This window comes from Carlito syrichta, unplaced genomic scaffold, assembly GCF_000164805.1.
Source record: "Carlito syrichta isolate Samal-C Ts95f unplaced genomic scaffold, Tarsius_syrichta-2.0.1 Scaffold287973, whole genome shotgun sequence".
NCBI lineage: Eukaryota > Metazoa > Chordata > Mammalia > Primates > Tarsiidae > Carlito > Carlito syrichta.
Window position 1 is genome coordinate 460,997 of NW_007232069.1, and position 16,881 is coordinate 477,877.

The 16,881-nt window shown below is 43.4% G+C and overlaps 1 protein-coding gene across 1 annotated transcript in view; it reads right to left on the reverse strand.

Moving 5' to 3' along the window:
• IRF2 (interferon regulatory factor 2) overlaps positions 1–16,881 on the reverse strand; it is a 44,032-nt gene that overhangs the window by 20,167 nt on the left and 6,984 nt on the right. Inside the window, exons 3-5 of the mRNA XM_008053229.1 lie at positions 11,145–11,244; positions 9,706–9,882; positions 9,036–9,082 (exon numbers count right to left, since the gene is read on the reverse strand). Coding sequence (XP_008051420.1) covers positions 9,036–9,082; positions 9,706–9,882; positions 11,145–11,244 — 324 coding nt within the window. The remainder of the gene's footprint in view (positions 1–9,035; positions 9,083–9,705; positions 9,883–11,144; positions 11,245–16,881) is intronic.

A 16,881-nucleotide genomic window follows, 5' to 3' on the forward strand; every position in this document is an offset into this window, starting at 1 on the left:
ACCCCAGCCAGCCCAAGAGGTTACACATTCATACTAATAAAATAATGAGAGAAAATTCCTTTTTTCTTATGAGAACCCTACACTTCTGCTTTATTCAAGTACACGAGAGCCTTCCACTCCCTGAGAGTACCAACCAGCTTTGGGAAAGCCAGGCCTGAGCTACATTGACTTTCGGCAGTTGGATGAAAGGACTCCTCCTCGGGGAAGGTTGCATTGGCCTCTAAGACAGCAACCAAGTCAGACAAAAGCCACACAGGGTGACTCCCAATAAACCCAAAATGAAAGAAGAGGGCGGAGGGGCAGAAGGAACACAGGACTGGGAGCAGAGCACTGTGTAAGGTAGGTATGACTGTGCTTTGAAAAGTCAGGAGTGAACAATGCTAAGTTAAGGTGGGTGTTATTATCAGTTAATTCACACACTGCCAATCAATAATGATCTCCCCAAATCCTCAAGAAGTCACACAGGGAAGGAGGGGAAATAACCTCCCCCTTCATGGCCCCATCAGGCCAACTCCCACCTTAATAACGTGACTTCAAAGGCATTACTTCACTGTATGGCTCTTCACTGTATTTTTTTTTTTAATCACACACTGCCGGGCTTACTAGGTGTACCAAGGGTTAAACATAAGGAAGGGCCCAGAACATCCCTCCCTACCAGGCAGAACTGTGACTTCTTTCTTCTTCAGCGTCTTGCGTTTTTCTTTTACGTGTTCCAAAGAAGAAAGGCTGAGCTTTTGTGCAAAAAAACACTCACATGCCTGTGAATGGAGCCACCAGGCTTTGCCTTCCTTTATGACCTGTCGGACCTGGTGTCTGTTTTTCTAACTTCACCCTCACTGTACCTATCCTTGCTAGGTCCTGTGGTCTCGCTTCCATTCTGCCTGAAGACTCACACTCCCAGTGCGAGGGAAGAGCCCGAGCTTTGGAATCAACAGGTCTGGGGGCAGAGCCTGGTTCTTCTGCTTCTCACCAGTTAGGGGAGCTTATTTAACCTCAGTCAGCCTTTCTCTGGGTACTGCAGACAGTTGTAAACTGAGGATAGTAATAGGACCCATGTCCTAGGGATAATGTGAAAATTAAATGAGATAAATATGTGCACAGTTCTTACTATTAAATAAGTACTCTCCATTACCAAAGGTCACCAATAAAACCCTGGTCTCCCAAGTCCAATGACCTTTTCTCTGGTCCTTCCCTCTTGACCCCAACTCTGACCTCCAAAGGAAAGACAGTCCTCTCCCTTCTTGTCCACTTGAACTGTTTGACACTGCTCCAATTCTCCACCTCTCCAACGGCACCTTCCTTTCTCAATGGCTTCCATAACGGCCCCTTTTGAGCCTCCCTCCCTTCCGAGTCATGCTCCATCGTTGGTTCACTATCGTCCTGTTCCCTCACAAGGAACAGGAATCTGAAGAAGAATGAAGAACTGCTCATTTATATGGATTTCTTTTGCTGTCTTACGTTATTTTCTACTCATTCTGTATCTGGGTTTCTTTCTACAAGGAATGCAGTCAGACTTGCATATATTTTTAAATAAAACCTAAATTAATTCTGATTTCTCAACTGAAGACCTCTAAGTGTCTCATATGCTCTACAGTTTAATTAGTGACAAGTGATACTTTTATCACTTTACACTAGAGAAAGCCATGAGTCAGAGACTAAATTAATTTTCCAAGAGCACACTATGTTTAGCCTGAGGATACATAGAAACGAACTCAGTCTTTGGTCTTGTACCGTGGATTCATTCCAGCAACTTTCTGTCTTGATAAGCCCTTGTGTCCTGCACTAATTCCAGGGGTGACTGAGACAGGACTATTCTGAGCACTGTTCTACGCCCCCAGCCCTACCCTGTATCCCCCACTCCATCCATGTCTATAATGGAACAGTATAAACCACCAATGAAGACAGAGACGATGCTGAGCCTTGTTTTACTCCTCTCACCCACACTTCAAAAAACTCATCTCCAAGTCATTGGTGCATCTCATTGGCGCTGCCACTCTGGAAGGACAGCAGAGTCCTGGCATATCAACATGCAGCCGGCGCTTCCCTGAAAGGTCTCCATCCAGGGTGCAGAACAGGCCATGCGAAAGGGTCTTCACCATTCTTCGTTAAAATGTTTGAAATGATTAAAGTAGGGATATTTAAAGCTCAATTCTATTAAAAACCCAAGGATTCTAAATTTTTTTTTTTTTTTTGAGTTGGAGTCTCACTCTGTCGCCCAGACTGGAGTGCAGTGGCCGCTCCCAGCCACCGCCGCCTCGACCTGCTGGGCTCCGGCGATCCTTCCACCTCAGCTTTCTGAGTAGCCGGAATTACAGGCATGCCCTACCATGCCTGGCTGATTTTTTGATTTATTGTAGAGATGAGGGCTCGCTGCCCAGGCGGGTCTCGAACCTGCGGGCTCAGGCAATCCACTCACCTCAGTTGGATTCTAAATTAAGAAAAGGGTTGCATAGTTCTCTATATAACCCGCCTCTGCTGTACCTATCCTGGCTGGACTAATCCTGAACCAGCCTACTCTTTCTGTTCCCTTTCTCACTTGAGATACAGGCTCTCCTGTAAATCAAGCAGCCCATAGCTTTCTTGGTTTCTAATCCCCTTGCTTTGCTCCAAAGATAACCAAAAAGACTGTGCTTGGATCCAAACCCTTCCATGATGCATTAACTCTGCCAAATATTTATGCTCGAGAGGCTTTTGGATTGCAGAATCCAAAGTTTGGTCTACAGTGTAAGGGATTTTTAAGCCGAAGCAAACTGGCACAAAAGATAATTCAGAGGCAGGAGTGGCCTTCTTTAGAACTGCTAAATATTACCTTTGGTATTATTAATTATTTAATTTGGTATTAAATAAGCTGAAAGAGTTTGGGGGGTCCAAGTTAGAGGCCAGCAGAAGGACTCACCCCTCTACTCCAGGCCCGTGCTGTCTCATCCTCACACTAAAGCCCTTTCTCTCAGTTTCCCCTTTCCTGACGCCAAGTACGATGGGCCCCCAATCCACCCCCATTCCCTGCCCCCCTGCAAATGCTCTAATGCGTCTAGTGCAAAGCCAGCCTAGTGCAAAGCCAGCTCTAGTGCAAAGCCAGCCTCCTCAAAGCCAAAGTCAAGGGCATCTCGAGGTCTCTCTGCTAACAAAACTTTCAGACTGACAGTTGGGCTTCATAAAGTGGGCTGGGGAATTGGAACTCGGAGCGTGCACACAACCTCACCATGGAGGTCATGATGCCGCTAGAAACAGAAGTTCTAGAAAGACAGGCGGGAGCCTCCTGTCCAGTCCTAAAAATGCTTTCCTTCTCTTCTCTTCTCTTCTTGGAATGAGGCCATCTTCCTTCTCTTCCTCCCTCCTCTCACTGCAACTTCCCTGTTGACTTTTGCCTTGGCTCACTTTCACCTCCCTCTTCTCCTTGGGTCTTTGTCTTCATCTCACATAGCGTCTCTCTTGGAGAAGGCATCCGTTGTCAAATGCTCAATGACTACACATTTGCACTTGGGGCACTTCCCTGAGCTCCACACCTGTTAGACCCAACTTTCTGTCTAACATGCGCTTTCAGGGCTCTGTCATTTCAAACTCAACACGTGCAAAGTGAAACTCCCCCTTCTCCACAAAATGAGCTCCAGTTCCAACATTCTTTCTCTCTAAGGTCAAAACTCAGGGGCCTCCTCTTTAATTCATTCCTACCTTCAACCTTCATACCCTCTTCCATTCTCTGGAGAAACGTCTCTTCTTCTCCATTTCAGTGGCACCAACTACCATGTTTCTACTGCAGTGTCTCCTGCCCTCTGTTCCTTCCTACTGTGACAAGAAAGACCTCCCTTGAATATCAATTCCCTCCTGCTTCAAGGAGTTCAAATGTGCCTCATTTCATAAAACTGTCCATAGAGAGCATTTAGCCCACATGTTTTCTTTTATTATTTCTTTTCTTTTTTCCTTTTGAATCGGGGTCTCACTCTGTTGCCCAAGCTAACTGTGCAGTGGCACGATGACAGCTCCCCATAGCCTTGACCCCTTAGACTCAGGTGATTCACTGCCTCAGCCTCCTGAGTAGCTGGCACTATAGGCACGCACTACCACACCCAGCTGAATTTTTTTTTTTTTAAACAGAGACAAGGTCTCTCCATGTTGCCCAGGCTGGTCCCAAACTCCTGGGCTCAGGCAATCTTCTCACTTCAGCCTTCCAAAGTGCTGGGATTATAGAGCCCACCAGTTTTCAAATTGCGTTCTGAGCTCCCCTCATGAGCCACTGTAGAGGAAGGGAGGACCCAGAACAGGCAGGATAAGGCTAATGCTCTGTTTCATCCAGGGCGGCTCTAACATTATCTGTTTTTCAACCAGGTTGCCAGCACGTGTTCTCATCTGCTTAAAGTTTAAAAACTGAAGGCCTCTTCTAGCCAATGAGGGGATTGCTCCAGCAACAGCCCTGCCAGGGATACACTGGGTTTCATTCCAGTTCGTGTCACTGGTAGAGCCAGCAGTTCTATTAGAGAGCTCTGCTGAGCCAATACCTGCTTGTCTACCACATCTACCCAGAGGTCTCCATTCAAAACGAATCCAGACCAGGCCTGCTCTTTAGAAAGTGACTTCAGAGGCGATTCTCAATCATGTCTCCATCTGAACATGAAGGCTCTATTCTGGAGGCACTTTCTAATAGCGAAGCATGCGTATTTTATCTGCAAACAACCCTCTGAGGCGGGAAGTCTCCATTTATACCTGCCCTACCTACATGTCTTTATTTCCCATTGTTCTCTCACACACACTCCTACTAATTAAGCTAGTTTCTTGACTCATCCAGCAAATACCAAACAATAACTCTCATCTCTAGGCCTTCATTCCTGATGCTCCTAGGGCTGGAGAATGACCTGTTCACCCTCAAGGCCTGGCTCTGGTCCCACAGCTTCCAGAAGGCTGAGAGACACCGGGTAAGGTGACAGGATCTGGGCTCTGGGGATGGATGAACTTGGATTCAAATCCCAGCTTTGTAAAGCAGTGCAGCCTTGGAAAAACAAATCAGTCTCTGTGTTTCCATTTCCTCCGTGTGCAAAAGGCAGATGATGTGCCCATCATAGGAAGAACGCCATGAGATCATAACCCCTTCTTGGAATTGGGGGAAGCGGGTAAAAAATGTCAACTACCACCCTCCTGTGTTGCCAATTTCTATCCTTATTGTTCTTGGCCTTTTCTGAAGTTCCATAGAGCAACTTGTTCCGTCATTTATTTATTTATTTTTTTGAGTCAGAGTCTCACTCTGTTGCCCAGGCTGGACTCACCACAGCCTAGACCTGCTGGGCTCAGGTGATTCTTCCACTTCAGCCTCCTGAGTAGTTGGGACTATAGGTGTGCACAACCATGCCTGGCTATTTTTTTTGATTTTGTGTGTGTTTGTGTGTGTAGAGACGAGGTCTCACTACATTGCCCAGGCTGTTATCGAATGCCTGGCCTCAGGCAATCCTCCTTCCTGAGACTCCCAAAGTGCTGGGATTACAGGTGTGGGCCACCACGCCTGACCAATGTTATTTTTTGAAACACTTCTATGCATGTATGACATACAATCTAGTACTGCTCACTGTTATTTTTCTTGTTCTTACTTCCTTAGATAGACAGTTACCTCCACATGGATAGGGCTTTGTTCAAATAAAAAATGGCTCACCAAATACATAGGATATACTCAAAAAGAATATCAAAGAGGTAGAGTTTCTACACTTACTACATGGCCAATAGGCTTTGGGCCTTCCATTCTAGAGGAAACTATTTTCTGGGCGGAACATATAGCATGGAGATAAATCTTTTTGAATGACCCCAAGAAAAATTCTGACACTTGGTCCACAAGTTCTAAACGTGGTTTGCTGACTAAAACTTCAACTCGACTTGAAAACTGGGAAAAGCTGCTTCAATAGTAAGTGTTCATACCTAGTTACTGCACACAAGACAAATTTTCTTAGCAGAAGAAACCCACCTAGTCTATCCAGTTCCATATTCACACAGGACATGTTAATCCAGAGTTAGGCATTTTGATATACAATAAAAAGTAATACTTTAATAACTCAGTAAGGATAAAGTTCTTTGTACAGTTTCAGATACTCTCAGGAGATAACTTTCGAAACATTCTACAGAAATAAGTCAGCACAACGACTTGAGCAGCCATGAACCACAGAACATGGGAAACCCACTGGCTTCACCCATGTTCCCTCGCTGCACAGTAAGGCATAATGCAAGGAGATTTAAATTCAAAACCTAGGCTGTGCTTATGTCTGATGAATCACCTGCCTGCATCTAGGAACAATGTCCCTTTGAGGGACAAGTTTCAGATATTAACCATCTCTATTGCACAAGGGTTTTATAACATACACTTTGCTAAAATGGAACTTGACCCACATGGCTGTACCCAAGAGGAAACTCTCTCTTCGCTGGGCCAATATGCCCAAGCCCAACCAGGGCAGCATCTTCCACAACGTGCTCATTTCAGTGGTCAAATGAGGACACCACCGAGGCTGATGTGACTGCAGACGGCCTTTACGTACAAGAACAGCACATGTCATCAATTCTAAAATGCACATTACCTCGCATTTCCACATCTCTGAAATGGGATGTGTTTCATTACCAATTACATGTCATGGTTTCGGTGAAAGCAGCTTTTCTTTCTTAGAGATACAAAAAATGATGTATCTTATAATCATGGCACCTGACATTTGATGGGATATGGTGGACAAGTTTGAGCAAAATGGGCTGAAAAGTGAACATCTAGAACATCTATTATTTCATTCTTATTTTTCCAATAGCTGTGACTGAAAAATTAAGTCTGCATCTTAATGTAAATCCCCTCTCTCCCATCCCACATATTATATTTACTTATACATCTGTTTAGTCAACAAATGCTTATGCATTTGAAATCTATTCAAATTAATACAAATAAATATGTATTAACTTTCTGTTCAGTGCTGTGAAAATAGTAAATATGATACAATCACACGATTGCAGCAATTCTTCAAAATCACGTATTTGTAGGCAAGCTATACTTTTCCGACTAAACAATACTCATCAAAATGTGGGCCTTAAAAAATCCAAACTGTGAGGAAGTTGATATTACTAACAACTAGGTTTTCTCGATTATAAGAAAAAGGAAGTTTTTTAAAAAAGCAATGTAGGGAAAACCTATAGATTAAAAAATACTTAAAAGACCTCCAAAAATAACATGTGGATCTTATATGGATCTTTTTTTTTTTTTTCCGAGTTGGAGTCTCACTGTCGCCCAGACTGGAGGGCAGTGGCCGCTCCCGGCCACCGCAGCCTCGACCCGCTGGGCTCCGGCGATCCTTCCGCCTCAGCCTTCCAAGGAGCTGGAACGACAGGCGCGCGCTACCACGCCCGGCTCATTTTTATTTACTGTAGAGATGAGGTCTCGCCAAGTTGCCCAGGCGGGTCTCGAACCCGCAGGCTCGGGCAATCCACTCACCTCAGCCTCCCACAGCGCGGGACTACAGGCTGAGCCACCGAGCCTGGCTGGAAATCTTATGGTATTAAGGAATTACTGTTAATTTTCTCAGGCACAATAATTGTACTGCAGTATTTTTAAAGAGCACTTATCTTTTAAATATATATGCTGCACTATTATGGAAAAAATGATATGATGTTTGGAATTTGCTTTAAATATTAAACTGAACCGTAAGAAATTGTTTTTGCATGTCAGAAATGATTGCACATATGCAATTTCATATGAGAAGTCAGGACGTGGGTGGAGGTACTGATAAAACAAAATTGGCGAGGAGCTTGTTAAAGCTGAAATTGGGGAGATGGTCTATGGGGTAAGGTTTATTCATTTGTCTCCTTTCAATGTGCATAAAATTTTTTCATAACGAAAAGTTAAAACAAAACAAGATCTTCAACCCTGTGCAATATTTAAAATAAGTCAGAAACTAAAAATATTGAAAGTGAAACTGAAAGCATCAGTGCTAAAATACTCTGCCTAAAATATTTATTTTCCATTGTAGAGGTAAATATCATTGAGACTAACCATTTATCTAAGTTTTTCCTCAAAATCTAACTAGCTTCACAAGTCTAACTTTATATCTAAAGTAAATTATTTTGGGGTTGTTTTCCTGACTATTTTAACTTACTGGATTTTTTTTTAAACACTGTGCTGTCTTAACAGTTAGGTTTTTTCTTTAACAGTTATCCTAGATTACAACTCAGACTATGTAACATCTCCTTCAAGTTCATTCAGTTCTAGATGACCAGGTGACCTTGGGCATGTGGCACTCAACTCTCTTGAGCCTCAGTTTCTTCATTTGCAAATGAAGGTCAGTGAGTTCGGTCATCTCTCTGCTGGTCTCTGGGCCTGGGATTTTAGTGTTTGCTCTCTGCGAAGTGACTGAAGCTTACCCCTAATTCTGACTCCTCTCTCACTATTTAACAAGAGCTGCCTGACCTATGCACAAAGACCCTCAAACTGCAGGGATGTTTAGACTACATGGCCTACTGAAAAGCTCACGCGCACACACACAGCCCTATGGAAAGCCCTTGGGAAGTAAGAGCGATGGTTCTATAGAGAAGCAGGGAAAAAAACTACTGAGAACCACACTGACAGAGTTCTCGTGTAGAGTAGAGTGTCCCCAATGGTCCATGATGGGATGTATATAAAATATAGTTAAGACATTTTAATAGAAGGATGTAACCTTTAATATGTATTAAAATATAGTTAATAGCCTGAAAATATACTTAATAGTATCAGCCCTAAGCTGGTTGCTGGAGCTTAGCCGGAACGAAGTGACCAGCTGGCAACCGTTGTGGTGACCAGATGGAGGCTTCAGACAGCCGAGCTCAGTGTGAATTTGTGACTTCATTCATAAATTTCTGGGAAAATTGGATTAAGCAGGGGATGTGTGTACCTGTGTCTGCAAGTGGGTACATGACAAAGAGGAGACATGTAGACACATAAGACAGGAGAGATTAAACACTTCACAGAGGTCACATTACTTTTTTAAAAAACAAAATATGAATCATTAAAATGTACACAACTTCAGTTTTCTCTCTGGACAACTAAAGATTACCTTGATGTGCTTAACTTTGTCTTCTTTTTCAGTCTTTGGTTTCTTTCCTGTGGCAACAAAAATGTAGTTTTGGATTAATTCATGAAGGAACCATACAGAAACATTTCCCCTACATTAAATTATTTCTCAAACTCTCAGTGGACCTGTTGCTTTAATCTGTATGTGACCAACATTCCAAATGTATCTTTTACTGCCTTTGATGACTTGAAAGTCAAGCTTCCAAGCTAAGAAAGGTCAGAATGATCACCTAGGGTATGAACAGAGTGTTCTACCCTTGAACTAGAAATAAAGAAATCACAAAGGTACCATGGTGTTTTTTTTTGAGTTGGAGTCTCACTCTGTCACTCAAACTGGAGTGCAGTGGCCACTCCCAGCCACTGCAGCCTTGACCCGCTGGGCTCCGGCGATCCTTCCGCCTCAGCCTTCCAAGTAGCTGGAACTACAGGCGTGTGCTAACACGCCTGGTTAATTTTTTTGATTTATTGTAGAGATGAGGTCTCGCCAAGTTGCCCAGGCAGGTCTTGAACCCGTGGGCTCAGGCAATTCACTCACCTTGGCCTCCCAAAGCTCTGGAATTACAGGCTGAGCCACCGAGCCTGGCCTATGGTATGTATTAAGTGATCATTTTTTTAGCCAATAAATGTTTTCTTTAGTCAGTAAGTATCTTTACCTTTCTTAGAAGGTCGCTCGGATAAGGGCAGCATCCGGTATACTCTGAAAGCATTATTTCCTTTCTTTATACTTTTATCCTTAACTTCTTCAATATCAGGCAAGGAGTTCATGGCACATCGAAAATTTGCCTTCCATGTTTTGGGATCGGGTTTATCTACTCCTGGTTGATGCTTTCCTAACAAAACAGGCAAAGGTAAGAGGGAAAACATTAGATACAGAATTAAAAATTTCTAGAAACATAGTATTGCTGGCCAGGTAGTACAGAAAAACCTTTTCATTTCAGGCTACAATTACAGTGACTCACTGTTCTGATTTGCTGGGGGCTGAGAAGGTTCTTGGGGTGTGGGAATTTTATTTTTAAAACCTGAACTCACGCTTGCTTTGTTTTGTTTTGTTTTTGAGTTGGAGTCTCACTCTGTCGCCCAGACTGGAGTGCAGTGGCCGCTCCCGGCCACCGCAGCCTCGCCCGCTGGGCTCCAGCGATCCTTCCGCCTCAGCCTTCCGAGTAGCCGAAATTACAGGCGTGCGCTACCGTGCCCGGCTAATTTTTTTTTTTTTTTAATTGTAGAGATGAGGTCTCGCCTGCCCAGGTGGGTCTCGAACCCACGGGCTCAGGCAATCCACTCACCTCAGCCTCCCAAGGCGCGGGATTATAGGCTGAGCCACCGAGTCCAGCTCATGCTTGCTTTGGCAGCATACGATTTAGAGAAGATGAGCATGGCCCCTGCACAAGGATGACATGCAAGTTCATAAAGTGTTCCATATTTTTCTCCAACCAGGCAAAGTGGAGAGCAAAGGGAGACCCAACGTTTGCTTGTACAAGGACCACTTTTCTACCTAATCCTGAATTGTACCCTGCATCTTTAAAATAGAGAAAGATAAATTCAAAAAATTAAAAAATTAAAAACCTGAACTGTTCCAAGAAAACTGGGACAAGTTGGTCACCCTGTTTCTACCAAACAGCTTGAGAGAAAAATATACAGGCAGAAGAATGGTGACTCAGTGTAAGTAACACAGACAACTGGAAAGTCAGGAAGCAGAAGAAACCTGAGTGCCTCCCTCTCACCTGACCTGCAAACATTTAGTAAAAAGTCCATTCCTGTAAATGGCTCCCAACTTAAATTTAGTCATAAGTAAATTTGGGGAGATAAAGTCCCCAAGTTTGTAGCTCCAGAACAAATGAGTTTATCCTCTGGTAAGACCTGAGAAATTGATCAGGATACCAGGAAACTTAAGGACTCAGATTCTGTGGGGTGGGTGGCCCGTCACTTCTGAGTGGTGCAGTTTGCACTCCATGTGTCCTGGATATTCCTAGAGACAGGTCGCAGGTTTTTCAGAGTTATTTTCATGAGGCCATAAGCCAGGATATTTTATGTGTAATAAAGCAAAAATAAGCAATAGTGCTTGCCTCTATCAACGATGCGGGGAGTTTAATACCTGTATGGATTGCCCAGTTTCTAAAGAGTGGTGCATCTTTCTCCACATCCCACCCATGTCTAGCAGCATGCATCCAGGGGATCTGAAAAATCTTCTTTTCCTGAAAAAAAAAAAAAAGAGTAAATAAGAACTGCAGCCATGTGTCTTAGACCACTATTGCAAAGCATTCTGAAGTTCTGGCTAGTAAGATTCCCCACGAAGCATCACTGGGTTGGTTACTCATCAGGAAAATCTACTGTAAACCCAACCCACTTCCCCACTAGGTCTCAAATCTTGACAGCCTACAACAAGTGAGATTCTCAAAGTCTTGCAGAGCAGGAATGTATTCCAAGGTCAAAGTGATGATCTGGCATGTGTCAACGTGTTTATTTGAGCCTCTTTTCTTATAGGACCACAGATAAACAGCCCCTGATGGAAACTTTTCACGTTTATTATTATAATTTATTCTCATCATTGGGTCAACAGTAACTCCAATGCCTTAGGTAAATTAAAAATTAGGCAACTTTTCAAAATAATACCGCTTTATACTGTAGAGATGAGGTCTCACCAAGTTGCCCAGGCTGGTCTTAAACCCCCAAAGTGCTAGGATTACAGGCTGATTTGAGGCCACTGTCAGAGACAAAGTATCTCCACCTGCTTGTGAATCCAACAGAAAGAGAAAATGTTGGTCTAATGTGCTAATCCTTATGCATCCACTACCCTGCACTGAAACAGCAAAAGGTGCAAAGATGCATAGATCACAAGACGACACTTATTTTCTGGAGGAAAGTCCTTCAATATAATGCTTTTATCAGACTATCTCTTTATCTCTCTTACAGTCCAAAAGAGAACTCAAAACTGCTTAAATCAACTCTGGAAACACATGACTAGAAACAAATGCTTTAGAAACACAGTCATAAGCCCGGCATGGGGCCTCATGCTTATAATCCCAGCACTTTGGGAGGTCAAGGCAGGAGGATTGCTTGAGTCCAGGAATTCAAAACCAGCCTAGGCAACATAGCAAGACACTCTTTTTACAAAAAAAAATTTTTTTAAATAGCTGGATGTGGTGGTGCATGCCTGTAGTCCCAGCTACTCGAGAGGCTGAGGTAGAAGGATCACTTGAGCCCAAAAGGTCGAGACTGCAGTAATCTGTGATTATGCCACTGCACTCCAGTTTTGGCAACAGAGTAAGACCCCAATTTTAAAAAACAGAAATACAGTCAAGCTCATAGTAAAACTACATATGTGAAACTGGTTCACCAGCTTTTCTGATAGCACCGCAGTTACTAAGGTCCCTGTGGTACTGTACATTTGAACACACCTATCCACGTGGGCTCGACTTTGTTTCCTACAACAAACTGATGAGCTAAGTAAAGACCATAGTTTCCATTTTACAATTGAGGAAACTGAGGAACAGAATTAAACCAGTCAGCGGATAAGTGCACAGTAATAAGGGTGCAAGTTCAAAACTGAGATCACGTGATCCCACATTCACTTACTTAATCACCCCACACGTTACCTTCCAGCTTTAAGATTTAGAAGATTCCTTGCTTTATGACAAACCTGTAGGCTTGGATTCTGTGGCAATTAAGCACCAGGAAATTGTATTTTTGTTGTTGTTGTTAGAGTCTCATTCTGTTGCCCAGGCCAGTGTGCAGTGGCATGCCCACAGCCACCCCAGCATCGATCTGCTGGGCTCCGGCATCCTTCCACCTCAGCCTTCCAAGTAGCTGGAACTACAGGCATGTGCTACCATGCCTGTCTAATTTTTTTTTTTCATTTATTATATAGACGAGGTCTGGCCAAGTTGCCCAGGCTGGTCTCGAACCCCTGAACTCAGACAATCCTCTCACCTTGGCCTCTTCAAGTGCGGAAACTGTATTTTTTTAGAGCTCTTAGGGTAGTTCTGATGACTGTTTGGTCTGAGGATCCCTATACTACACGCTGAGGAAAGAAGGGAAATGTCAGTAGGGAGTTTCCACCACTTTGGTCTCACACAGCAAAATAGAAAAAGGGTCCCAGCTGTCCCGAAAGGGACTCAGCACCTCTCCACAGAACCTGTCACAAAGCTGGAACTAAGAATATCTCAGAATATTGGAGAGTTTTCCCAAAAACTGTTAAAAGGGAAAACTCAACCATATTTTAAAAAGTCAGTTAATAAAGAAGAACCAAAAGTAAGAGATTTTTTTTTTTCCATAAACTCCCCATTGTCCATTCTATATCCTCCAGACACTGCAGGATTTCAGCTTCACCCATTTCTTTTTCCTTCTTTCTTTTTTTTTTGAGTTGGAGTCTCACTCTGTTGCCCAGGCTGGAGTGCACACTCACAGTCACTGCAGCCTTGACCTGCTGGGCTCAGGCAATCCATCCACCTCAGCCTTCCAAGTTGCCCGGGCTGGTCTTGAACCCCCAAAGTGCTGGGATTACAGGCTGAGCCACTGTACCCAACCAGCTTCACCCATTTCAAAGGGACAGTGATCAGAAAAGGGCTGAGTAGAATTTTTTTAAATGTAGATGAAAATCAGAAAGCCAAATCACTTAATGCAGTTTTTTGATGTTCACATAAGAATGAATACAAACAAAAACGGATTTCAGTGCAAGAGCTTTTCCTGAAACACACACCCAGAATATAAAGCTTTATGCTTAAAGATGGAGAACCTTAAAAATTGGCAGTTTTACTTTTTTCTAGGGCAAAGGAGTTCTAGGGTGACACAATCTGAAATCTCTCTTGCAAGATGCAAAGTTGATTCTGATAAAGCAGATCATTTTAAGCATCTGCACGAATGAACAGGCATACAGACACACACACACACACATACACACAAACACCAAACCTAGTCTCACATAAACTATGCAAAAATTATGAAACGACAAGAGCAATAACTGACCCTAATAATGTCTACTATGGGTCCTCTAAAAATGAGCAAAGGACTCAAACAGACCTTTTCCCCGGAAAAGATATGCAAACAACAAGTGTCGGTGAGGATGTGGAAACCAGAATCCTCATACATTGTTAGCGGGAATGTAAAATGGTGCCACTGTGGAAAACAGTTTGGCCATCCTTCAAAAAGATATACACAGAATTACTTGATGACTAGGGATTTCACTCCTGAATATATACCCAAAGAACTGTAAACAAGTATCTAAACAAAAACTTATACACAATTATTCAAGGCAGCACTACTAACAAAAGCCAAAGAGAGAAACAACCCAATGTCCATCCGCTAATGAACGAATAAACACAATGTGGCATATGCATACAGTGGAATGATATTCAGCCCCCGGAAGGAATGGGGTCCACGCACATGCTTCCACACGGATGAGCCTTGGAAACATTATGCTAAGTAAAAGAAGCCTGACACAAAAAGTCAAATACTGATGACTCCATGTACCTGAAATATCCAGGAAAGGCAAAGCTGTAGAGAGAAAGCAGATCAGTGGGCAGGGAGAGGGAAATAGGAAGTGATTGCTTCATGGGTACAGTGTTTCCCTTTAAAGGGATGAAAAGTTCTGGAACTAGATAGTGGTGACGGTTGCACAACAGTGCGAATGCACTTAATGTCACTGAATTGTACACTTTGAAACAGTTAAAATGGCAGCAACAACAACAACAACAACAAAAACCGAAACAAACCCACGTATAACTTAACTAGTTTTTCATATTGCAGGGAAAAAAATAAACGACTAATAAATGTACCACAGATACCATTAAAATCAGATCACAGATCTCTTTTTTTTCTTTTAGGAAAAAAGACTGTATTGAAAGGTAAAACAAGGTGAGGTTCACTTTTGACACCGAAAGAGATTCTGACCACTAAACATTCTGGTCATAGATGCCTCTGTTCTACAGGACTGAGAGTGTTGCTATGTGTCTGTGGAGAACTTGTGGCATCAGCACGTGTCAGGTGGCTCAGAGTCCCCAAGTGAACAGTCCTGTTTGCGTGGTGGCCAGACACATTGCATGTGGAAGGACTCTGTAGACCAGGGTCTACTCATGTGTCCTTATGGATAGAACTCTGCCCATCTGGGGGCAGAAGAGCTGAGTGCTATCTGAGTCAAGAAAAGCATTTAAGATAATCGCCAGCAAGGCAGAACAAACGCATCTTGGCCCCGTGTGCAAACTAGTTCTGTTATCTCCCTCTGCCTCTTCTTTTCCCCAATATTTATAAGATTTTCCAATCAGTTTGCTGTTTTTGTTTGTACTCCTTACCCCGTTGAGAGAGGGCCTGATGCCTACACAAACACCAGCCTGCTTTTAAAGTGGAAAAAAAGGGAAAGGTTTGGAACTGCCTGACGCTCCCTGTACCTCGGCACCTGACTCCAGGCGGATCTCTAAAAGGAAATAACATCAACAACCGGGTAGGGAATCCCACGGAACTATGAGAGACACCATGAGCCTGGATGTGGCTGCCTCAAGAAATGGCCCAAGCCGGGCTCGGTGGCTCAGCCTGTAATCCTGCGCCTTGGGAGGCTGAGGTGAGTGAATTGCCTGGGCCCGTGGGTTCGAGACCCGCCCGGGCAACTTGGCGAGACCTCATCTCTACAATAAATCAAAAAATCAGCCGGGCGTGGTAGCGTGCGCCTGTAGTTCCCAGCTCCTTGGAAGGCTGAGGCGGAAGGATCGCCGGAGCCCGGCAGGTCGAGGCTGCGGTGGCCGGGAGTGGCCACTGCACTCCAGTCTGGGCGACAGAGTGAAAAAAGAAAAGAAAAGAAAAGAAATGGGCCAGGGAACCACAAACACGCATTTGGACAAATCCGGAACTAACCTGGTCTACCCAACAAGTTCATGGCAAGAGGGAAAAAAAGGGGCTACTGCTCATTCAGGAGAGTCTCAGTCACAAACACCAGACACAATCTGTGAGCCTTCTCTGGATTTTGATTTGAACAAAAGCATTTTGAATATGAATGGGGCAGTGATATTGAAAAATGATTATTCATTAATTTTGCCTAATTGATAATATTATGGACATATAAGAAAATGTCCTTAAGTCTTATAAATGTACACTGTCAGGGTGTACATTGCTTTTAAAAACCACACATACCCACAAAGATAAGACAAAATGTTAATAAATCTAGATGTGGACACATAGGAATTTGCTCTCCTATTTTTTTAAGACATTAGGCTATTCAAACATGCTATGTACACTTGCAAATGGTCATCATAAAGAGGAAATGGCCCAGCCAAGGACCCATTTTCGAGCCAGTTATAATGCTGCTTTGCAAACCCTCACAGTTCTTTCAGAGGAATCCAAAAGACCCATTCCCTTACCACCTCCCTTAAAACTTTCCAAAAGTAGGTGCTATGATGTGAATATTTGTCCCCTCCAAAACTCATGTTGATGTTTAATCCCCAACTTGGCAGTAAGGAGAGGTGGGCCTTTAAGAGGTGATTAGGTTGTGAGGGCTTTGCCCTCATGAATGGATTAATCCATTCGGGGGATTACTGGATTAACGTTAATGGATTAATGAGTTGTCATGGGAGTAGGACGGTGGCTTTACAGAAAGAGATAGAGAGACCTGAGCTAGTACCCTCAGCCCCCTCACCATGTGAGGCCCTGAGTCACTTTGGAGCTCTGCAGAGGGTCCCTACCAGCCAGAAGGGCTCACCAGATGGGATCCCTCTATCTTGGACAGCTCAGCCTTGATAACTGTAAGAAATAAATTCCTTTTCTTTATAAATTACACGGTTTCAGGTATTCTGTTGTAAACAATAGAAAACAAACTAAGACAACAGGAGGTAGAAACAAATTTAAGG